The sequence below is a fragment of the Erpetoichthys calabaricus genome, chromosome 13, assembly GCF_900747795.2.
Source record: "Erpetoichthys calabaricus chromosome 13, fErpCal1.3, whole genome shotgun sequence".
Lineage (NCBI taxonomy): Eukaryota > Metazoa > Chordata > Cladistia > Polypteriformes > Polypteridae > Erpetoichthys > Erpetoichthys calabaricus.
In genome coordinates this window covers 145603903-145628359 of record NC_041406.2, presented here as the reverse complement: position 1 = coordinate 145628359, position 24457 = coordinate 145603903, and the positions used below count along the sequence as shown (strand labels likewise).

The 24457-nt window shown below is 38.2% G+C and overlaps 1 protein-coding gene across 1 annotated transcript in view; it reads left to right on the top strand.

Annotated features, from left to right (window-relative positions):
- emc2 (ER membrane protein complex subunit 2) overlaps window positions 1-24457 on the top strand; it is a 56970-nt gene that overhangs the window by 20951 nt on the left and 11562 nt on the right. Inside the window, exons 5-10 of the mRNA XM_028790913.2 lie at window positions 2826-2883; window positions 9048-9133; window positions 9273-9332; window positions 13890-13971; window positions 14067-14177; window positions 16188-16292. Of these exons, the coding sequence (XP_028646746.1) occupies window positions 2826-2883; window positions 9048-9133; window positions 9273-9332; window positions 13890-13971; window positions 14067-14177; window positions 16188-16292 (502 nt within the window). The remainder of the gene's footprint in view (window positions 1-2825; window positions 2884-9047; window positions 9134-9272; window positions 9333-13889; window positions 13972-14066; window positions 14178-16187; window positions 16293-24457) is intronic.

Here is a 24457-nt window from a genome sequence, read left to right as displayed (position 1 = left end):
TGATATCTTGTGTTTTATGAGTTACAGCGGAATGGAAAAACATTAAAAAATGGACGAGATTGTAACCGAACTCTCCATAATTATTAACCCTTTGTTACAGCTCCACGAGGCAGCACTGACCATCAGAAAAAGGTGCAGACGTGAATGTGCTGCGAAATCGTAACACAGTTACTAAAGTTGACATGCCCAGTGCTTTTCTGTTATTTAAACTGACATCGTCCAGTGACTAGTCAGACTGGAAGTCACATAACGTGTCCAGGCACTCCTTGGAAGAATGTCATCTAATGGAATTCACTTTTGAGGCTTTGGTCCATTCAGGTAGCAGCTGTGACACCTATGAGTTTAGTGTTGTAGCTTTTGATATTTGGGTGTCATTTAACAGTCTCATCACTACTGCTTGATTTCATTTTGTTAATTATTGAAGGCTGTTCTGATTCATTGTTCAAATCAAATTTTGCTCTCCAAAAATTAAAAAAGACCCGATAACTCGAATTTTCCATGAGTAAGGGGTGTGTGACCAGCACAGGCCTGGAATGATGTAATGGCCCTCCCATGTTGCTCCTTAACATCATAATACATTATAATGTTTTTCGAGAATGAGCTGAGGGATGGCCAACATTTTAAATCTCTTTTTGCAAATAAATCCATTCTTTCAGAAGGATACTTTTGGTTCTTTCCACAGTATCTTGAATAAAGTATTTTTTAAATGTTGCTCTAGAGTGATATTTATTAGCTTCCTTTGTCAAATATGACAAAAGTGTGTGTTGTGGATATTAATAATTTTGGGCTCCATGGCCTGCTCTTTTCATTTCTTCCTAATATTTATTACCATGGCTCTAAATTAATTATCAGCTGGCTCTTCTGAAGGAATGTGGGATGCCTGCCCTCCACTGGACTGGCATCAACTTCAGGGTCACCCAACATTACCGGGTGAGGGCTCATGCTGCCAGCAACATTAAAATTGGATTAAATGTGCTGAACTGCCTCAAGCTCAGCATTACCTAATATGATAAGTGACATCTCCCTGGAATGAACAGCAATCCGTATTAAAATGAAATGGGAATTATTACTAGTGGTTCCTCCCCACATTTACACTTTTACTCAAACATGCACGCTCTAAGATGGGCCACAGCAGCACTCAATCTAGTGATCATAAAGCAAAGTGTTGCAGCTGGTATCCATCAAGTCATCATGCGTATTTTGCATTAATTATGGATATGACTACTGTAGTTCTTTCCATCTTGCAATGGAGTTTTTATCATTTGCATTTCTTGACCCCCTGAGCCAACTGGCGGGGGAGAGAACAAAAGCTGATGTTTTTAGAAGTCACTCTGTGGCCTTGCCCACTCACTGTATGCATTTGTTGCTTCTCATGCTAGTTTGTGTTTGTTTTGGAAAGTCACTTTCAATTAAAACGAGCTCTTGTCAGATTGCTCACCACATCCTGAATCTCGCTCTTATTGCACATCCTTCTCCTCCTCATCCTCTGTGCAAGCTACTCTTCCTTCTTGTCATTACAAGGAACCAAATGGAGAATGCCTGACTTGTTAATATAAACATAATCAAAATAAACTTTAAATAAAGTAAACTGTAGAAGAGCAGTCAAACAGCCAGTATTTAAATCTGAAAAGACAAAGTCAGCCCAGCGCAGTGTGACTGCTATGCACAGGACCGCCTCCTTTGTCTTGTATTGTGACAGCTATGTATTTCTTGGCCTTGATCAACATCTTTCAGGTGAGGACTGTTAAGTTTCCCTTTTGTACACTTTGAGTGACACACACACACACACACACTGTGGACGTAACATGGTGGCACATTACTGTAGTTGAGACTACTGGCTCACTGCTTCATGGTCCTGGGTTTAGTTCCTTGCCTCATGAACGTTTTCAGTGAAGTTTACATATTCCTGCCACGTCTGTGTGATTTTTCTTGGGGTGCTAGATGATGACACAAAACCAGCTAAATAAGAACAGTATGGACACATGCTCCAGAGACCCTGTGTAGGGAAGAGAAATGTTTAGAAGGACAGCCACCACTGCAGAGCAGCCAGAAGACCCAGGAGAGCCTACTTGGAGCTTGACTGACCGTTCAGGTTGAACTGCACAGCACTCTGGGTAACACTGTATTTTTAAAGGGGTAGGTTCACTAACTACACACACACACGTCACATACAGTACAAGTCCGTACACAAAGACGTTAACTTTAAGACACAAATACACTGGCACAAAATCACATTTTCAGTTCATTTTATGTTTAAATGTGTTCTCACGTTTTCTCATTTTTAGCCTACCAGTTAAATGGTTTTCTTTAAATAAATACCAGAGGAATAATTTCATTGAGTAAACCGGTATAGTGCCCACTGCTAATTGTAGTTCTAATGTTGTGCAAAAACCTAAAAGCAATGCCAATTAATAAGGAATTTGACAAGCGTGGAAGTTGTGTTTAATTTTGGAATATAAGAGAGTTCATTCAAATATATATGAGTAACTAAATTCATTTGAAGGCAGATAATTAGTATTAAATTATAATACAACTTTAAAGGAAAAACTGCCAAAGAGAAAAAAAAGGTCATTAGTATTTTTGGAAAATGACTTTTATTTTTAATAAGGTTTCAAAGTTTTATCATGCAGAACCAGAAGTAGGATGTGAAGCTTTTCAAACGTGGCACATCCAGTTTAATCCCAACATTTAAAGTGTACTGATGTGATTTGAAGTAATGAAGTGGCTAGTTAGCCTAACGTGATAATCTAACAAACCCCAAACTCCCATTCATTCCTGTCTGTTCTTCATTAAAGTGTCTCATTGTGATTTGTTTGTATTTGTAGATATGACGATGCCTTCAAAATATATGATGCCATATTGCAAGATGACGCCACCAACACAGTAAGGAGTAACACTTAAACTATTTCTTGGCCATGTGTGTACAAACTAATTGAATGTGCCGTTTATTTACAGGAGTTTGTTTCAAACATGGGCCCTTTTCATTGTGGTGTGTTTCTTTTTTTGTTTTATTGAGCGCTTGTCAAATGTATAGCAATGCCCCCAATGAACCACAGACACAAAGAATAAGTGACCAGGTAGTGGGGAGGACAGCTGTGGACCTTCAGGTGATGTTAGTTTAGACCATGTAGATGAATACGATCGACAGGCCTGTTGAGCTGGATGGCCCTTTCTCATTGCAATTCTTGTAAGGTTCTAATTGCATTTTGGCATTTGAAGGATAATGTTCTGTGAAAGAATAATGCATTTCAATCTTGGCACTAATTTTTGATTTCCTGCCATTATGACTTGTTCCCTGCTGAGTTGTGATAAACTCCGATGATGACTGAGCAGTCTTGCAGTTGAGTGAACTTTCATTTTTGGTTCAGCTCTGGAATGATATTTTCTTTTTCTAGCAGGTATCTTATGCTGTGTGCAGATGTATGTTTGTTCAGTTTTTATTATTCAGATCTAATGCTTGTACAGTATTTGGATTCTTCAGTGTATTGTGTTTTTGATTTGATTATATTTAAGTGTTTACTTTGTTACGTTGTTTGTTTGTTTGCTGACATCTCTATCCAAGATGAATTTTGAGTGTTTTAGCCCATTAACCAATAAGTGGTTCATTAAGAGGTGGCACTGTGCCCACCAATTTTGACTTTGGGATGTGATTTGCCCAGTTGTGGCCCATCGGTGTATTTGTATGGTTTCGTTATTCTCCTTTAACCTCGCTAATCCACAAGCTCTCTTCACTGACTGCTTCTCTCTGGTCGTATTTTGTTTTTTTTGCATCATTCTCCGTAAACCTTTGAAAAGGTTGTAAGTGAAAATCCCATAACAACAGCCGTTTTGGAAGTGCATGAGCCGGCATGCCTAGCCCCCAGCATTCATGCCATCTTCAGAGTTACTAAGGTCACTTGTTTCTTCTTGAGCACCAGCTGACTTTAGAAAACAGGTCTGCCTGATTTAGTCCACACAACGTGATCACAGAAGAATTTGTGTGAAGAGAGGGCATCAAATAAAATGGCGAGTCACTAATAAAGCTGCTGTGATATTCTCCTTATTTGAGCCATTACTGCTATGGCTTTGTTCACATGTTGCTGTGATCGATTGCTAAGAAATTATGCTGTTATGAGATATGTGCAGTGCCTGAGGATAACCGTTGGTACAGAAAAAGAAATGATTGATGAAGGCCGAGACCTGGTGAACAGTGAACAATTGCAAGGAGCCAAAACCACGAGATTAAACTAAATGGTCAACCAAGAATCAAAGGGCAGAATGGTACCAAATAGTTGAAGGCAAGACAAGGCCCGAACCAGAAACGCAGTCCTGTCTCTGGGTTTGACCTATGAAGAAGCCAGCTACGTTTGGAGACTCTACGTTATCCCTTGGTGGATATCCTACATATGCAGAGAGTGATCACCGCCATATTTATAGCATTACTTCTGTGACATCACCAGCACATTGATTACGGTCACATGAAGCACTCGGACAGCTTTGCATAAATAAATAAAGTAAAAGTGGGGGAACGAAAATGAACTTTGCCAAAATAAATCCAACTGAACAATAAACCTTGTAAACACAACCCTCACATGTTGAAACATCCACACACACAAAAATGAGGATTTTAAAGTGTTTACTGTGCCCCCTGTAGGTCCTTGACCAGGCAGCGTTTTCTGAGGCTTCAGTTGTGGCTGCTCTTCACTGACAGTCGAGTATGAACTGCATAGAAGAGGCTCATGTGTGACCCTGCACAGGTCTCTTCACCTGCCAGTCCTTCCAGTTCTACAAATCTGGACAATATGACACTGTGTGAAGGAATCTGTTAGCTGTGCCTAAAGTTAAAAGATCTTTTGGCCATTCTCTGTTTTCTTTTTTTCCTGTGTTTAAGCTTATTCTGTAAATTCTCTTGCCATCTGTCCTGTTATGCTTTGCGTTATTGCCACTTGTGGTTAAATTACTGCATTATTGGATGTTTAGCATTTTCCAGAGTTATTTAATAATGTGCTGCTTCTCATATGGAATATACCTGCCATTAATTGTTTCCATCAGGTCAAGCAACTTTAAGAAGAAAAATATTTTGTTAAAGGTTTTAAACAGAAGCTGTCTTTGTTTGGTTTGGCTCTGCTATAGACATTCATCAGTTTTTCTAATATGCTAACACATGGACTTGTTTAGATATATTAAACTTTTTTGCTAGCCTAGCAGTTGCTAGGAGTGAAGTACGAACGTGTGTTCTCATAATCCATTTAAGAATTACATAGTGCATTGGCTGGCCGACTTAAACAAGTCGATGCCCACTGGCAAAATCAATAAACTCTTTCACACAATGATCATTTTCTCTCCGTCTTTAGTAAATTAATAAGAGTACACATCCAGTTATTCTGCTTTAAGCTTTTCATACGAGTTTTTTTTTTTATATATATATAAAATTATATATATATAATTTAACCTTAGAAGTTACATTATACATGTTTATGCATTTGCTGAATTTAGCAGCAGAAAAAAGAAAGTCATCTAAAACAAGTTGTGCAAGCAGTAGAACTTCCAAAGAATAAAATATTGGAAGTTTGGATCATTTAAACAAACAACCAGATTCTGGTTTATTGTATTTGGAATATAAAATATAACATAATGCAGATTATTGGTTGCAGGGATGAAATATGGCCAAAGTTTTATGTGAGTGAGTAAATCACCAAAAACAGAGGCGGATTAGATTTGAAGTGTTGGGTAAGACTTCATGTTTCTTGTAAAGAAAGATTAACGGTTAAAAAGTACATTGTATTTAGACCAAGTACATTAAACCTTGCTTATCTTGTATATAAACGTCTGCGCGTGGAAGTGTGTGTGTGTCTGTCTGTTTGGCCCCGAAGTGTGAGGATACAATGTGAAGCTCAAAGAGCTGGCAAGACGGCCCCAAGTTAATGATTCAAATGAAGAAAGAAGGACAAGGCTACAGCATGAAGCTGAAAGAAAGCGACTCTGTCGCCAAAGTGAAATTGCCAAGGAAATACAAATGAGAGAGTGAAACTTGCTTTACCTGCTGATGGATAATGGGGCTGAGCACGTCTGTAAAACGAAACAGCTGACTCTGCATTTCAATTTTTTTTTCCTGACGATTTCAGTAGTTTCTTTGAGCCCGGGCTAACACAGCTAGTTTATAATAAGAGTAAATGATCAGCCAGAGCATGATCAGTAGATAGCTGCGTTTGTAGACTTTAAATCGCTAAAGATGCCATGTCAACTGTTACTCGCTTGTTAAATTGTGTCTCTCAGTGTGATTTTTATCTTTATCAATCTACAAATTACTTGGGCTCCGTTTTCTTTTCCTCTGGCGCTTTTCATTAGCGAGTGAACAGAAGCTGCTGCTGCTGCGGCCTGAGAAGATTTGTAGACGACTTTGAGTGTTGTGTCCACAGGTGCACAGTGTCCTCACATCTCATATGAGCGCGATCTGAAATTCTGCTACAAGAAAATGGCAATATTTGTAATACATGTGTATTTTTAGTAGATGTGCATCTTTCTTTTGACCTGAAAACTTGTGTGAAATGTATTTATTTTAAGAAAAGCACTTTTTTTTCTGTAGATATTGTGTCAAGGTGTGTTAGTTTGCCCTCTTTCTCTGTACCTGCAGGTGATGTGAAGTCTAATATTAATTCTATAAATCATTAGCGTTAAAGGAGCACTGTGAATTTCCCCTTGGGATTAATAAAGTATCTATCTATCTATCTATCTATCTATCTATCTATCTATCTATCTATCTATCTATCTATCTATCTATCTATCTATCTATCTATCTATCTATCTATCTATCTATCTATCTATCTATCTATCTATCTCTCCATCTCTCCATCTCTCCATCTCTCCATCTCTCCATCTCTCCATCTCTCCATCTCTCCATCTCTCCATCTCTCCTCTCCTCTCCTAACAAACAAGAGTCACCTCTGCATTTTGTATAAAGTTCCAGTTTGGTGTTACTGGACCAGTCCAGCCTGTTATTGGTACGGACCCCCCAGTACTTGTATCAGCAATACCCCCCCCCCCCCCCATTCCATGAGTAGTGACCGGGTGTAGAGGCTCTTTGGTGCAGCAGTTCCTTGGGTTTGCAACTTGCAGGCCAATAGAACTGACTGCTTACAATTCCCAGGATCCTACGTATGCTGTATTCCAGTATAGGGTGTAGCTATTGGGAGGGATCACCAGCACTCCTGAGTGACTTCTCATCGGTGACCCACGTGTCTCATAATTTCAAGTTGGTGGTTCATTAAACTGCACTGTAACATATTAAAAACTGCAGGAAGTTTAAGCTTGAGGTCAACATACGGTACATGCTTGTGGCTAAAAGATGAAGTTATTTGTGTTATAAAGTATTAGAATATTGATTCACTGATATTTTATTACCGTATATACTCACAGATAAGTTCCCTTGTGAATAAGTCGGAAATTGATTTTAATGTCTTGATAATTTGTGGTATTTTTATAATGTCGATTGTGGAAAACTGGTGCTATTGGTCCAAGAGATTATGATATCCTAACGCCCACCTGAGAGAGTAACAACGGAGCACACGTCTTTTTTTTTTTTTTTCTATGCATTGTGCCTTCGTGACCACACAGTAATACCTAAACTTTTCCAAAGCAACGTTTGCACTGACTTGTGTTTTTTGTATCTCACACCCTCCTACACCTTCATCGTAAAAGCATCCCTTATCTATGACGCTGCATTCGATCAGAAAAAAATAAGAAGCTGGTTTTAAATTAAACATTAATGAAGTAGTGAAAGAAATTGGCAACTGCGCTGCTGCAACAAAATTTGATGCATCTGAGAGGAAGCAAGATGTTAAAGTAAAAATGAAAAATTTTATGTGTCGCATTTTTGAACAGGCGTATAAGTCGATGATCGATTTTTCGGGTTTCAAGACACGACTTATACGTGAGTATATACGGTAATAAATTATTTCTCATCATAATTAGTAATAAAGCATTGTGTGTTCCTATTAACTGTACAAGTTCCAGTCAACATACAAAATTGGGTTATGAATGTTTGTTGGACTCTGAAATCCACCAGTAATTTACTCTTCCACTTTTTTGAACATTTATTTCCTGATGCATTCTATCTAACTCAGGGATGTAAGAATATTTTAAAAGTTATATAAGAAAATGGTGATGTTTCTTGATTATAGTAATTTTTGTTCAAATTGAGGAGCATACACTGCATGCATTGTAATACTGTATAATTAAATGCTAACTTATTAACATGTATGCAGAATCATTTTAGATTTTAATGCCTGGGTTATTAAAATTTGACCTATTTTGCGTATCATCTGAAATACTTTATTTGTGATGTCTGTCCAGTAGTCATTAGTCTGTGGCTTTGTATTTGGCTGCTTTAGCCCCGTGTAGTGCTGGCGAGTGGTTTTATCGTATGGCCCACTCCTAGCGATTCACTTGAGCAGTATTGGGATTTTGCCAGCCTGCCTTAATTGCTGTTTGGTTTGCTCATGCTTCAAAGGCTGTGCATCAGCGATTCTTTTTGTTTCTGTTGTCTTTAAAGCTGTCCTGTTGTTAACTCTGGGCTATGGTCTTAGTTTTTTCTCAGATGTGCTACACAGCCCCAAATAAGATATTCTAACATAGGTTCTACGTTTTATTTGTAAGTTTTCTATTGTAAAATCAAATGTAAAATGTAAAGTAAAAACTCATCCCAGTGAACAGTTGCATAACCCGCCTATGTGCAGTGTCACCGAGGTGTAAATCTTTTGAATGACGGACTTAAAGAATGATCGTGAATGTAATAGACTTTCATTAGAACCCGGACTGTCATTTGTCTGAATGAAACGGCATTGGCCCCGTTTTATATTAAGTCCAAACTTTGCATAATAAGACTGTGAAGTTTTTACGTCTCCCTGTGAGATTTCATTGGGAATGTTTATAAACTTCTAGTCATGCAGTCACTTAGCAGTGGAATTCCTCTGGCAGTGAGATAATAATTTGCACAGTCAAATTACCCTTTTTTTTAACAAACACTTGAGGAATTGAGACCTTAATCCTCTATTAATGTCAATCCACAGGCTGCAAGGAAGCGTAAGATTGCCATTCTCAAAGCCCAAGGGAAAAGCACAGAGGCCATCCGAGAGCTGAATGAATATCTGGAACAGTGAGTGTTTTTGCAAGAGGATTGAGCCACATGCTTCTGATAAATCACTTTTAATTAAAATGGAATTTACATTTTGTTTATAGTGCTTTTCTTCTTGTGCTGGTCATTTCTAAAGATTTGTCCCTTTTCTGTTTTGCAGATTTGTTGGGGACCAAGAAGCATGGCATGAATTAGCAGAGCTTTACATCAACGAACATGAGTATATAAAAATATATTTTCTCCTTTCATGAGTTGATTGACTCAAGTTCAAATAGAAGTATCTTTGTTTTTCACCAGATAAATGGTTCTTTTTTTGAATTATGTTTTGGTGTTATGTCCCTAAGAAGAAAAACCTGGAACACGGCACTCTCCATATTCTTATTACTCTTACTGAAAGCACAGCTAAACTCCATAATCCCGATTTATTACAAGCAGAGAGTCAACCTCAGCCCCGGCTTGACCAAAGTAAATATGATCTGAAGAGCTGACACTGAACATGGACAGAGGATCACCCAGTAGATATTTGCCTTTGATTTGAGGATTTCTTCCACTACTCAGAAATGTTTGAGAACTGCAAAAGAAAAACAGCAAATAAAACCCATAGTGCATTTTGAATCTCCCCTTTCAATTAATAAAAGAAAAATCAAAAAACTGGAGTTGCACATTCAGTGTAAAATTGACAACAGCTGTGAAATGTTCACAAAATATATACAACCTTTAATTTGTTACAGTATTTACATGAAAAGTATTTACTTAGGAACATTTAGGGCAAGTTTTGATACCCTGAAGTGGGGTTGCACAGTATATTATTAAAATGGTGTGGTACCAGCATGTTGTTAATTTTGGTATCAGAAGTAACGGGTACTGTTCATGTACCTCATTTCAGCGAGATCGCTAACAAACCCGCACTCCAGTCTTCAAACATAAACACGCTGGAGTGTCCAAAGGGGACCAACAACTCTCTCCCCCCTTTAGTGATTTACGGAGTGCAGCATAGCAGGGAGCTGTGCAGACGTAAAACTGGGGTGGGGAGACTTAACTTTTTTTCATTTTGGTACTGAAGCCTAAAATCTGGTATGATAACAAAAGTTAAAATTTCAGTACCAATGCAGTCAGTCAGTCATTATCCAACCCGCTATATCCTAACACAGCGCTACCCTAAACACATGGATCCAATGAGAACTCTGAAATGCACATCCTTTAACAATATTTACAATGGAGAAATCAACAAAACCCCCTTTTCCTTGCATGATTTAGTCATTTTTGTTGATTTGCATTTCATATTACATAGAAGCAATGTTGCAGACTCCTGGCACCAGATCCGAAACACACATGAGGAAGCTACAGCAAACACTACGCTGTGACACGGAATATACCAGCTTTAAAATCAGTTGTGCTTCTGTTTACGGCTCAGCTAACGGTGTTAGTTTGAGAGCTTCTCGAGTGTTTGCCACAAACTCTTACCTTTGACTGATTACTTTGCACTATCCTTAGGAATTTTAGATTACCACACAGGACACAAAGGATTTGGGTTCCTGAACACTTTGGGTGTATCTTATGGATTTTGACCTTCTGATCACAAAAATGTGATTTTGTCCCATATTTGAAGTAAAATGTACAGTAGAGAAACTGGAAGCAAATCATCTGCGGTGATCTAAAATGAGTGTCACTGCAGCTCAGATGTCCCAAGTCCTGTTGTTTCATTGAAAATGGGACAGCCATGCTGAAGAGTCTCATTACTAGAACTCTGTGGCACACAAACTGCTTGTCTACCCAACAAAGAGGTTTTTGCCTGTCCTTCTTAAAATTGTTGAGCTGATGAAAACGTTTTGATGGACAAGGAAGGTGAAGGATTTCAATATTTGAGGCAAATGTTTCCACGAATAACTGACGCTAAGATTAAAGAAGGCATTTTTGTTGTTCCACAAATCAGACACATCATCACTGACAAGTAGTTAGAAAATTTGCCAGGGCGCCCAGAGGAAATCACATGGAAGGCATTCAAAGATGTTAAGAATTTTCATGGCACTACTGAGCACCAGAGTAGGCCCAGGTGGTTGACAATGTGTTTCAAGCATACAAAACCGGAAAGTGCAACACGTTGGAAGAGACTCATTTTCTGCATTCACACTTGGACTGCTTCCCTACTAGTGTTAGTGCAGTCAGTGACAAACTTGGTGCCATTGCAATGGTGGGCAAGAGGAATCCATGAATGTGGACACTGAAATGAGACAAGTCAGATGTGGAGTATAAACGGTAATAAGCAGGAAGGCGTTTTTAGCTCCATTGAACTAATATATCATTAAGTGAAAAAACACACTAAGTTCAGTTAAAGGGAATTTGTTATTTCTCCATAGTCCTTCTTGATACAGTCTGTCTGAAAGTATATTTCTGTTCAACATGAAGCTTTCTCTCATTATCTCAAAAGATTTTTTCCACTAAGCCACATTTTCGAAAAAAAAAATGTTGCTCTCCATTTATCATCCCCTCCGTTTCCTCAAGTTGAGAGCAGGTCTAGTTTATCATCACATAAAAAACACAAAAGCAAATGAGTACGGTTTGTGAACATTTCAAACACAGAGCTCTACCTTATTAGATTTGGCCAAGTCAGATCTATTTTGTGTAGTTTTAAGTTTATAAATTGCAATGGAAGATACAACTGAAGAAGTGTAACTTTGAGTTCACAGATTATTAGATTTGCTGCTCTTCTTTAAGCTACTAGTTATCATAAATTCAGCACAAACAATAAAGGGTTTTTTTTTTTTTAAATGTCAGGATATTCTACACATATATCTTTGTATGACTGCGTCCTGCTTTGAGCTAAATTGGAAAATCAATTACATTTGAAGGCTTATTTAGACAGAAACTGAAATGCATCCCCCTCGTTGTCCGTGTGACCTTTCTGGCATGTATGTTATGCCCAAAGTTTAGACTTTGGTGGTGTTTATACTCTAACTTTCCCCAGTTGAAGCAAATACATTAAAAACAGTTTAATTTTAAAAATGCTTTGGCCACTCCACAGGGAATTGCATGTGTAAAACATCTTTGATCAGCACAAGTTTAGATTTTGGCAAAAGATGTGTCCCACTTTGTCCTTGCTGTTGTGTGACGTTACCTTTTTACTGCACGTTAATAATTAGTTAGGCGATTCATCCTCAGACAATGTGTGATAATGTGTTTTTGAAACAAATCCGACTCCATTAGTATTAGAAACGCTGATGCAATGATACCCAGTTTAAGGGTGAATACTCGAGTAGCCCGGATTCAGGGCAAAAAAAAAAAAAAAACGTTTTTTACTGCACATATAACATCTATGGCTATGGACTCCTCCTTTATAAATCACTTAAGTCCCTCTCTGTGTTGTTTTCATGATCTCCACTGCATTACTACACAGCTTGATCTAAGCAAGTTCTTAAAAAATCACAATGGGCCACGAAATGTCATGCTCTGCTGGAGCCATATTGAGCATTGTCCTTGTTTGTTTCAAGGAATCAAAGTTTAATAGGATTGGATTGTAAAGCCCTCACACTTTTTGGATAAGTAGGAACTTCCCATATTCCTGCTGATAACTCAGTTGCTAGGGGAATTGTCTTTCAGACAAGCATGGCAGGAAAATCATTTTGTTTGTGTCACTTTTTATCCTCTATTATTGTGTAAAGCTAAGAATTAGGAGTTGAGGCCTTGGACAGTAAACAGTCTGTCACCCAGGTAGAAAAGCAGAAGCAGTAGGAATGTTGACCATCGTAAGAAGCTGATTATTAGATGTTTAATGTTTTTGTTGGTGGTTTTATTGCTGTAGTGGCTGGAGGAAATCCCAGTGTGAGAGGATTAGCTCAGAGCTTAGCCCGGCTACTCTAATATCAGAGCATTAATTCCACCTTCCATCTTAAGGCGTGTCATTTTTTTCTGTGTGGTTAACTTTGCTTTTCCTGCATAGATTGTATCATATTTTCTCCTCCGTTTTCCTTTGAGACGCAGAAAAGACAAGTGAATAGTTTCAAAAATGATCCTTTTTGCGGTTTTGAGTGGATTGTCTCCCGTTCTAACCCGTGAACTTCAAGTGGTGCAGGGTGCTTGTTTTTTTTTTGTTGTTTCTATCAGATTGCTACATTTTATTTGTTAGTCTCCGAAAGACTTGACTCTTTAAAAATAAATTTTTTAAAAAAAGAATAATTATTCTCTTATGAATTTGTCAACCTTCTAAAATGGTAACCACAGAGAGAATGAAACACTCCTCAGATGGATTGGACTTGCTGGCACACATCATCAACATGACCAACTAAATAAACTATTCAAGAAGACAAAGCGAGATAACCGACTCATGGCATGGAGCTGAATGTCAGATGACGTTAAACTGTCCTTTGAATTTGAAGGAGGGTCCTTGTGACTGGCATCAGAGGGTACTGAGTGAAGGAAGCAGTTATCATTTGAATGTCTTATAACAGGCCATTGTTTAGTTTGAAAACTCGTAAGAGAGCAAGCTGTCATTTTTCCTGTAATATTGTAATGATTTCACTGGTTGCAAAGCTTGGCAGTGGATACCCTTATGATATAGTGATAGTTTTGAAATAATGTAGGAAAAACCAGTGGATTGATAGTAGTTGATTTCTGGATTACTTTAAACTGAATTGTTTCAGATTTACTTTTCTGCTGTTAAGACTGGCTCATTCTTTGTAGAAGATATCTTCCTTATTGCTTAACTGACATAAATCAGCGTGAAGAGATCATGCAAGTTATGATGCTTTGTTTTCATGCTGAAGTTTTCTTTTTTTTGCAGTTATGCCAAAGCAGCATTTTGTTTAGAGGAGCTCATGATGACCAATCCACACAATCACTTATTTTGTGAGCAGTATGCAGAGGTATTTAAAAAATGATTTTGTTTTCTATTTTTTATGTCTTTTTTCCCCTCCTTCATTGAATACAATACTAATAATTCTTTCATTTTTTTTGTCAGGTTAAATATACTCAAGGTGGAACTGAAAATCTAGAACTGTCAAGAAAATATTTTGCTCAGGCTTTGAAGCTGAACAACAGGAATATGAGAGCTTTGTTTGGGCTTTACATGGTAATGCACTAAAGAATCTGAAAGCCGCATCATTGCATACTTTGGTTGTACTTGCCCTGTCTGTCTTTTGGTGCCAGCTTTCGGAATGCTCTCTCTGGTTTGAGCTGCCATCACTGAGCTTCTTGACCCTGTTTGCCCCCCTTTCACTTAAGCACTCAGACTGCAGCTGTAGGCCACATGTTTTTTCCCCCCTCCTCTTCATCATAACTGCATAGTGTGTGTGCCTAAAGGAGGAAGGTTGACCTTCTTCCTCTAGGCTGTCACACTATGCAGTCAAATCATTTTATGGTTTAGATTGACCCAAGTGACAAGAACAGCACTGTGGTTGCACATGAACAAGATCACATGACACACAAAGCCACACTGAGTGAGTGCCGAACTACAGCATGCCACTAAATGCACGTTTATAGTTTATTGCATGACTGAATTACAGGAAACACAATTAGAAAATGGAAATTTGATTGACAGTAATTTGAGATGTTTATTTTTCCTGTATGATTGAAGAGCATACTTAAGTGTGAATTCTTTAAAGGCCATATGAAAACATGTGAAGCAGCAGTCGGCCAGCCACCCACCCATATTTATACCAAAGATGCCTAATCCACATTTATGGCTGAATAAAACTTGGAGCAGGCCACATACTTTTGAAAAACTGAGTTTGAATCTTTACCGCTGTCTTGATTAATACCCTGGTGCAAAATTGCAGCAGTTGATGGGGTTGGGGCGGTACATTAGCTTCTTAAATATTAAAAAAGTGTCCCATCTTTATTAGCATCCATCACTTCCAATGAAGTGTGCTGCCCAATTACATATTCCATTGACTGTCAGATTTCATTTGAATGTCAAAATGTTTTCCAGATTTCAAAATGGTGGTTTTATTTTCTTAAGATTAGCCTTTAGAATTTTTGCAGCATATTCAGTAATAATAACGTCACAGAAACACATCTTGATATTTAAAGTAAGTAGTACATTTATAAAACTTAGGCTGAAATTAGTGTTCCAAAAATGAAAAAGGCAGAAATGATGCGTAGCCATTAGTCAAGAGTGCGGCTCTTTTGTGGACGGAGAGGTTGATTCACATTTCAGTAAAATGAAAATGTTACCAGCATTTAACTTGGACTGTTGAGGACGATAATTTGCATCTCAGTGATTGTTAATGAAGCAAGTGTTAGTCAGGATAATGGTGCATGGCAAGGGAAGTAAAGGTAGGATCGAGTGTTCATCCATCCATTGTCTGAATGAACATTCAAGTCTGCTATGAGCCAAAGCAGGCGCCAGCATTAAACAAGGTGCCTGTCCGATGCGCACGCCTGCATTCGCTCAAAACCTGCTCTATCTAGAGAAGCCAGTTACAATGGATTCAGAAAGCATTTGGGCCCCTTCACTTTCTGCACACTTTAACAAGCACGTTATTTACAAATGCATTTTCATTGAAATGGTAGGCCTAAGTAATAAGCTGTAGCCGAATCTGCAGCTATGATTGCTCATTTCTGTTTGATTGCAAGCAGCTTTTGACCTCGGCCTGCTGCTGCTGAATAAAATTGAGTAGGTAGTGACATCCAGGAGAGGAGTCGGTGCCGTTCCATACATTCACACTTCAGCAGTGTGTAGTTTGCGACTGATCACTTGAAACGCATCTTTCATCTGCTCTCGGCCTGTAAATGTTTTTTGTGTTTCTTTATTGGCCCCATTGGGTATTTAAGCTGGCCTGCTATTTCTCTTGTAAAGAGCGTTTCCCTCATCTCTAGTTCTGTTTACTCAAGCACTTCTTGGCATGAAGTGTGATGCTGGTACTGTTTGACAGTTGCTTGTTGTAAAATATAATTAAGCAGTTTATAAGTATCAAATAAAGCAAACTTAATGATTAAGGTCAGGATTGAAATCAGCTTTAAGATACTTATAAGGATTGAAAATAGTTTTGTTTTTTTTTAATTGTGAATGCAATTTATAATTTAGTTTTTATTATTTCTATCACTTATACACACAATCAACTTAATCTGCTAATTTCAGGCTGCAAGTCACATAGCTGCAAGTCCAAAAGTGAGCGCTAAAGTAAAAAAGGACAACATGAAGTACGCAGCGTGGGCAGCCAATCAGATCAACAGAGCTTACCAGGTAAGTCATTTCAGAAGATGCTAACATTGTGGTTTGAGACTAAACAAGGGGGTTAATCATCTGGCACCTGTGGAATGATGTTAACTGCTAGTCCGCCGTCTGTAGCAGGTGGCACTTTGGACCCCTCTAATACTGTCCATGGTGTTGTGGAGTGTAGAATGGTGCAGCTTCAGCAAACAACAGCAGTTCCTGATGTCGGAGTCGAGTACATTTATTTTATGTAGTACAGGTGGTTTGGTCATTTTTGGGTCCACTCCATTGTAGACCTCTTATTGTGTGAGCTGGAGTTCAACACTGGGGAGTCAGGCAGCACATTGGAGGTGCTAAAAGTAGGATGCCGAGGATCTAATCGAGATGCAGAGCCTTTTAACTTTCTTGTTGGAAAGTCGCTTACCTTTATATTATTTTCAGGTGATTCTACCTGCAAAATAGCTGAAAAATGGCCAGTTAGTGTTTTTTTATTATGCCCAGTTCTGTGCGTCCCATGTGATTCCCATAAGAATGCCAATTTCTGCCCACAAGCATATATCATCCTTACCACTGGACAAAAAAGTAAATTTAAAACCAGTAAAATTTTGAAAAATGAGTGGTGTTCAATGTAATATGTGGTCAGAAAGTGACCAGTTTACATCTAAATGATTTATCAGTCCAAGCTGAATATGTGTCTGTAATTTTCCTTGTAGATTTGCTGTCTTTCACTATGCAGGTTTTTATTTGTTTTTCAAATTCGGTATGTAGATCATTTCACATTTGGGACGTACATACCAACAGGAGGTTGTTTATAGGAGGTGGCGTGAAGTATTTTATTCATTTGGTTTTTACCAGATGGTTCTGTGCAGTTTGTGATAAATGGTGTCGCAGACAAGTATACAATGAAAATGAACACGGACACCCTGAAGAAGTGGGCAAAAAAAAAATTATTAACCTGAGATCTTTGGCCATTTAATGTAAAATATAACATATCGAGGAGAAGCGTTTTGTTTAATTTCTAAATAAATACCTTTACTAGACTGGCAACTTGGGTGTCATTAACAGTGCCAGCCTGGGAGGAGCACATTTTGCTACTCATAAGCAAATATTCACTGCAGCTCTGAACTGGATATTCCAGTTAGAAGTTGGATGGATGGCTGGATTTTCTTATTCTCCCATTTGTCTCTGACACTTTAAAAAGAAAAATAGTGCTGCATACGCATGAAGAAAAAAAAAACAAGTCATGACTAACACAAATATGAAAAGTAAGGGTGTGCTGCCAATCTCTTACTACGTCTCAGCCTCTGAGTTTCATTCCCTCAGGATGGGATGGTGTAATCAGCCCTGTTACATGTGATCTGTACGCTTATGATTAATTCGCTACATTTGAAAATGTTTAGTTAAGAATTGATCACAAACGAGACTGAAGCAGAATTGTTAAATTAATAAATAGTTTGCATTTGCTGTTTACTCTTGTGACTGTGATATCAGAAGAAGCATGAAACAAAAGGCTTAAACGTGACTGAATATGCCCGCCTTGAACGTGAGAATGACCCAGAATGTTGTATTCATTCTGTGAGATTCCCAAAGAACAGGCACTGTCCATTTTGGTGTTTGTGAGGCTCTTCCGCTTCAAACAAACTCTGGCTTCCCAAATATCTCATTCCTTTCCAACATGTGCCAACAATTCTGACAGGTAAGTTGGCTTTGACAATGCCAAAGTGGACGGCAATCAACTGTACCTTATTAATTTTATTCGCACAACCTGCTTCTGCTCATTAAAAAAAAAAAAAAACATTTTAACCGAAAGACAGTGATGTTTTAAACAGCTACAGGCACGTGTCTTAATTCTGGATTGTCTGTGGTGTTTTCATCTGGCTAGCAGTCCTTACTGTGGCTGTCGTCTACATCCTCAGTAATGATCGCACCACGGACCTGTGGTCACAGTGCAAGGCAAGGTGTGTTTTTTGAAACTGGAATATTTGAAGCTTCAAATTAGACGTGTTTGGTAAGATTACGGCTTTGTTTCACTTTTCTTGTGTCCCATTATTCACAATTGTTTTTAATTTATATATCTATACTAATAAAAGGCAAAGCCCTCACTGACTGACTCGCTCACTCACTCACTCATCACTAATTCTCCAACTTCCCGTGTAGGTGGAAGGCTGAAATTTGGCAGGCTCATTCCTTACAGCTTACTTACAAAAGATAGGCAGGTTTCATTTCGAAATTCAAAGCGTAACGGTCATAACTGGAACCTCTTTTTTGTCCATATACTGTAATGGACTGCAGCTAGCTGGCCGTGGGAGGCGGAGTTGCGTATTGCGTCATCACGCCTCCCAAGTAATCACGTGAGCTGACTGTGAACGCAGTACATAGAAAACAAGGAAGAGCCCCAAAGAGCGCTGAAGAAAACATTCATTACACAATTGAGAAGGCAGCGAAACAGTAAGAAGCGAGCGACGAATACAAGCATATGCATAAGTGCAGCTAAGGTGGAAACAAAGCACAGTGTAAACCGTAAGTTTAAATTAAGTTTGGCAAGATTGCTTTTCTCCTGTACAACTATACGTTGCATTCTCAACAGTAAGCTTGCACGACTTGGTCATATTACAACCGGAGTGCTGAACTGACAACGTGGTATACAAAGAGAACTATAACAATCGTAATAAACGAACAATAAAACAGCGGAGAACCCGTGGATTAAATAAAAAGGCTGCTTCCTTGGCGAAGTAAGGAAAAAGGATGGCCTTATATGGCGTTCGTTTATAAAACAGCGGAGAAGCTGTGTAAAGACTGCTTCACAAAAAAACAGCAGAGCGCCTTATATGAGCAGGCAGTCAGCTAAAGAAGGGAATCAATAAATAACTATAATCGTAATAAACGAACAAAAAATAGCGGAGAATCCGCGGATTACATAAAGGAAATGGGTACCTGAACAGAAAAGTGAGTCTCAAATACCTACACAATAACTATAACAATCGTAATAAACGAACAATAAAACAATAGAGAACCGCTAAGCAAGGAGAAAGGACGGCCTTATATGGCGTTCATTTATAAAACAGTGGACAGGCTGTGTATAGGTAGCTTCACAAAAAAACAGATCCTTAACAAATTGTTATTGGTATATTTTCCCTCAATTTAAAAAGGTTTTCTTCTTAATTAAAATTTAAAAGCAATACTTCACAGCTGCGAAGCGCGGGAATTTGGCTATATGCAGTGAGTGTGTACGCCTGATGAGCCCAGAATTAGGGCGAAACACGTGTCGCGTACTCTTTGCATTATTTGACAGTAAACTATTTTCAACCATTCTATGATCTGCTTCTCACAACTGAGGGCACCGTGGCAGATGTTAGCTGACTTGCTGGCCAACCACAAGCGTTACCTGGTAGGTAACCACCCATACAATCAGATTGTGATTCAGACTACGAATGCCGTGAACGTGTGTGTGTGTGTGTGTATATATATATATATATATATGTGAATGTATGTATGTATATATGTATGTCTATATTTATATATGTGTATATATATATAGATATATAGATATAGATATAGATATATATATATATATATATATATATATATATATATATATATAGATATATAGATATGTAAATTTGTATATGTATGTATATGTGGATGTGTATATGTATATATATGTTTACATAACCTCTTTAACACACTACTTCTCCGCTGCGAAGCATGGGTATTTTGCTAGTAAATATATATATGTGTGTGTGTGTGTGTGATACAACGGTGACAAACAACTTTCTCAAAAACACAAAACTATCTCTTAAATACAAAACTGAACATGTGGCCCAGGCATTTATATTGTGTTTTGTCATGTTGTTTCTCAGCCCTGGCATTTTAATACATTTTTCTTGCCCTCATTGTGCCAGTTCTTGTTCTCTGTAGGTTTTTTCTTTTCTGCCAACCGTATCTTGTTCAGCCTGGCATGTCTGTATTTGATATGGCCAGCAGCCTTAAAGACTGATCGTCGTGTTTGCAGCTTGGGTGCTATGGAATAGTCGGGGTACGTACTGGGATGGCTTAGGGTATTTTTTTTTTCTATCTTTCCTGTGGTTTGGAATTATGCTATGATTTTAGTTATTAATTTTATATTCCTGAATGGTATGTTCTGTTCTTTATTTTGTGTCCCTTGTATTCTTTATGTTGAGCCCGAGGGGGTGGGACCCTTGATCTTGAAGCTGTGTTCTTTTTAAGCCTGTAAACATTTTGTAGTGCTTTGCTTCTGCATTGTGTTAACTGTTCTGTTATTTTGCTTAATTTTGTATTGTAAATACATTTTCCTTATTTTATAGTTTTGGACTTTTAGCTATGATATTAGGATAATTGTTTGGATTGTGGTCTTTTTAATTTACTCCAGGTTTTCATTTTTGGAATACATTTTTGGTTCCTTTTTGATTTTGTTTTTGTTCACAATAAATCTGTTCATATAACAAATGCAAAGATGACTGACTGAGTCACTCACCCACTCTTCAACAAAAACACTCTTTCCCATTTAGTTAAAGAGCTGAAATTTGACGGGTTTGTACATCTAGGGCAATATGTATCCATTAAGAAAGGACATTTCAATATATCAGTATTGAGTTTCAAATATAAGAAGAGAAAAACTAAATATCCCAAAATCTCAAAAACTCTTTGATTTGATTTACTGAAAAAAGAAAATTAGCCAATTCATGTATTGTTAGCATAAGATTACAGATCACAGTGTTACATTGTAGCACTGAATCCACCCTGTGCTACAGGGTGAAATTATATTTATATCCTAACTTCTCGTTATTCTTAATAATTATCTGTCAGAATTCAAAGGCATACAGTCTCTTATAAAGTTGTGTTTTGCACTGGCCATTAAAAAGTAGAAATATGTCTCTCTTGGAAAATTGTATGTGGCGTGTTCTTCAGTAACCAGCGTCAGTAAACTAATAAATAATAGCTCCTGGGATTGTGGGGAACCAACAAGAGTAAACTACTCAGTTAGTTACATCGTACTTGTATTACATTGATCCCGTTAACCCTCAGCACTGTAACTGAGCCCCATTGTCTTAGGAAACTTCCCAGGCCAGGCTGGGTAATAGAACTAATATTGGAATATTAAAGGAATTCTCTTCTTGCTACTGTAGGCCTTGTTTTCATGGTCCACCAGCTTCCTATTCTTTTGATTTGTGAATATTAAGGCCCATTGTTGTTAGACCTGTGCATGCCTCGAGCCTGCTACTTGAGAATGGACAAGGCTAATTTTTAATAATAGATTCCATTTATTTCAGGAGCAAAAGCCTTAGATTTGAGTTTTTGTGGGGCCCAGCAGATCACATCATCAGGAAAGTTTTTTTTTTTTGGAATCTGTTACTGCAAGTGAGATTTTCTTTCTAATAATCCCTGGCCTTTTGACATGCTAAGACTGGTTTAATTTGATCTTCATTGTGTGTTCATTGTTTTTTCCTTTTTTTGTTTAATCCAGATGAAAACTAAAAAGTTAGTCCTTAATTAAAAAGACAAACCACCCCCCCTTCCCTCCCACCATACCCCAAACCCCCCCCCATGCACCCCCCCCCCCCCCACCAATTGGCATGTGTCACCCTAGAACATTCTAAGAAGGTTAAACTCTATCACTCAGTGGTTTGAACAGAATACTTGTGTACCATTATCAGACATTCATGTGCCCTCTGTACCCTTACGGTCATCACAGTACAGAAATAACTCCACTGTTCCTGTCTTGGCTAGTCACTCCCTCAAGATTATGTGTTTTTGTGGAGATACGGATTTTTCCAGACTGTTACACCCTTGAGAATGCACAGACATTCTAAATTCAAAGAAAAAAATATATAAATAACTGACATTCTGTTGTCAGCCTTCAAAATATTAAAACCACTAAAGGGCTGGAATCTGTGCTCATTGTCTTTTTACTTATAAAAGGTGTTGGAGATGTTTACCAAAATATCATCAAGGAGTATTGTTAAGAATGAACAGCCTTTTAGGATAATGATGTTTAAACATATCATGCAGGAATATCATTTCAGATTGGTGCTTAATCCTTCATATACCACAAAGATAATGTAGAACAGCGCTTGACCACTTCAGTGAACTCCGCATCTCAAAACTGAGTCCCTCAATCTTCAGCTCACTGTTGTCAGTGTAATAAAAGTCTCAAAGCCTTTAGATTTTGAGCAGACCTGCTGCAGTAGATTGTGCTTTGCTGAAATGGAAGGTTTTGTTTTTTTGCACGCGTTTGTTTCCCAACAACATCAGCACAAGAAGGACACAAGAATCGGATTTTGTTTTTTGGTCAACAGCACATCATTAAATATTGGGCTGCTAAAATCACAGCTTTGTGCACAAAATGTCATGAGCTCCATATGTGGGGGTTTTGTGTTTAGTAGCCAAGAACAAAAGACTAAGATGGAATTAATTTTGATCATTTGTCTTGCTAAAGCGAAGCTCCCAATGCAAGAACTCAGATGTATTGTGACAAACCAGACATTATGTTTTCAGACTGCAATGTGAAAGAAAAAAGCTTGTCGCTGCCTTCACACCAGTCTCATCCAGGTCTCATTCCACAAATCCAGTTTTTGTTTTCTGATGAAAATGAAATGATGATTTGAACTGGCATCGTTACCAGGGGATAACACGAGATCTGTGGATCAGTGTGGCCGAACTGCACAGAATATCATAAAGATGCCTGAGATGCAGAGGGCCGGTATTTCAGGCGATTGTGTAGCAGTTGTTAGTTTTGTGATCTGGTAGTCAAGTGAGCATGGATGGGATGGCTGTCATAGTTAGAACTATAGAAGCTGAGGACATTTAGCTCCTGTGATTATGGAAATAGAACTTCTACATCATTAGCAAGTGTTTAGTAAAGTTTGCTGTTTCACTTTTACAAGTTTTGTCAAGTTAATGCTCATGCGAGTCTGATCTGTTAAATGTGTATAACTTGCAATTTCAAAAATGCTTTTTAGAATTTCACAAGGAAACTATTTGGCCACACCGCTGATGTGCTGCTGCAAGAGGAAAAAATGATATGACATCCTTGGTGATGGCCGACCAGTTTGTACTGTTTCCATGGAGTAGTGAATGAAATTATTCCAAACAAGTACTCTGTTGAGATGGAAATACTAGTATTGTTAATATGCTGCTGATTTAGGGATTAACTGTTAAAAATGTCATTGCTGGTTTCTTGAATGAGAGTCGGTCAGCCGGTGTGTAATCTGTGCTGGCTTTTTTGAGGGGTCCCCTCTCAGTGTGAAGGGGCTTCACAAGACAGGAGTTATACACATGAATCCTGCTTGAAGGTTTTAAATCTTCAGGTTTAGGATAAGAAGTGAACGATCAGAGGAGTGTGTAGCAGTCAAGTCGTTTCATGTAACACCATCAGTGTGTACATCTGTTAGGTCTCATTACTTCCTTTCTTTTGCCTTCACATGCGATTGCTTGGCTGTTTCACTTTTTAAAGTTGTCCAGACGTTTCACACATTTGAAAATTGTCACATCACAGGGCAGGTCAGCGTTTGGTCAGATCTCCGACTGAGATACACGCAGAAATGAAAGTTGCTCAAGGTAAACACGCATTTTCTTCACTTGTGAATTTTCACTTTTAGCTGTTAAGCAAGGACTTATGACCTCGCTATTTTCAAGCTTCGGTGATTTTTATCTTGAGGTTCCCAAGAACCATAATGGAATTTAAGCTCTCTTTGCATCAAAGCTCATTCTTGAGGAATTGGAACTCCCTAAGCATCTGATTAGGACCGTTTCTGTGCGCCTGGGAATAGGAGCCATAAAAGAAAAGCCCTTCTGTTCCCTTCATGTCTCAGGCATAACTGTCTTTATCAGCTGGGGAAAGGAAGTAATAAGCAGGCTCTGCTACTGCTTAAAAGTGTTTTAATCGCAGTAGGCAGTTCTGGGAACCAAAAGTATGCTTGAAAAGGTAGATTGCACCTACTGGTTCCAGAAAAGAGTAAAATTAAAGGGTTTTGTATTGTGCCTTAGGGGTTGAAAGTGGCATTTAAGTAGGAGAAAAAAAATGAAATGTTGGTGTGGCCCATCACGGTGGGGGCACATTTGATTAATGGTAGAATGAGATATTTTACAGTGGAAATTGCTTGTTATCATACTTGATGCAAAGAAAAAGCACATTTAATGGGTGGCAAATGCCACAGGCGATCTCAGTTTTCAAG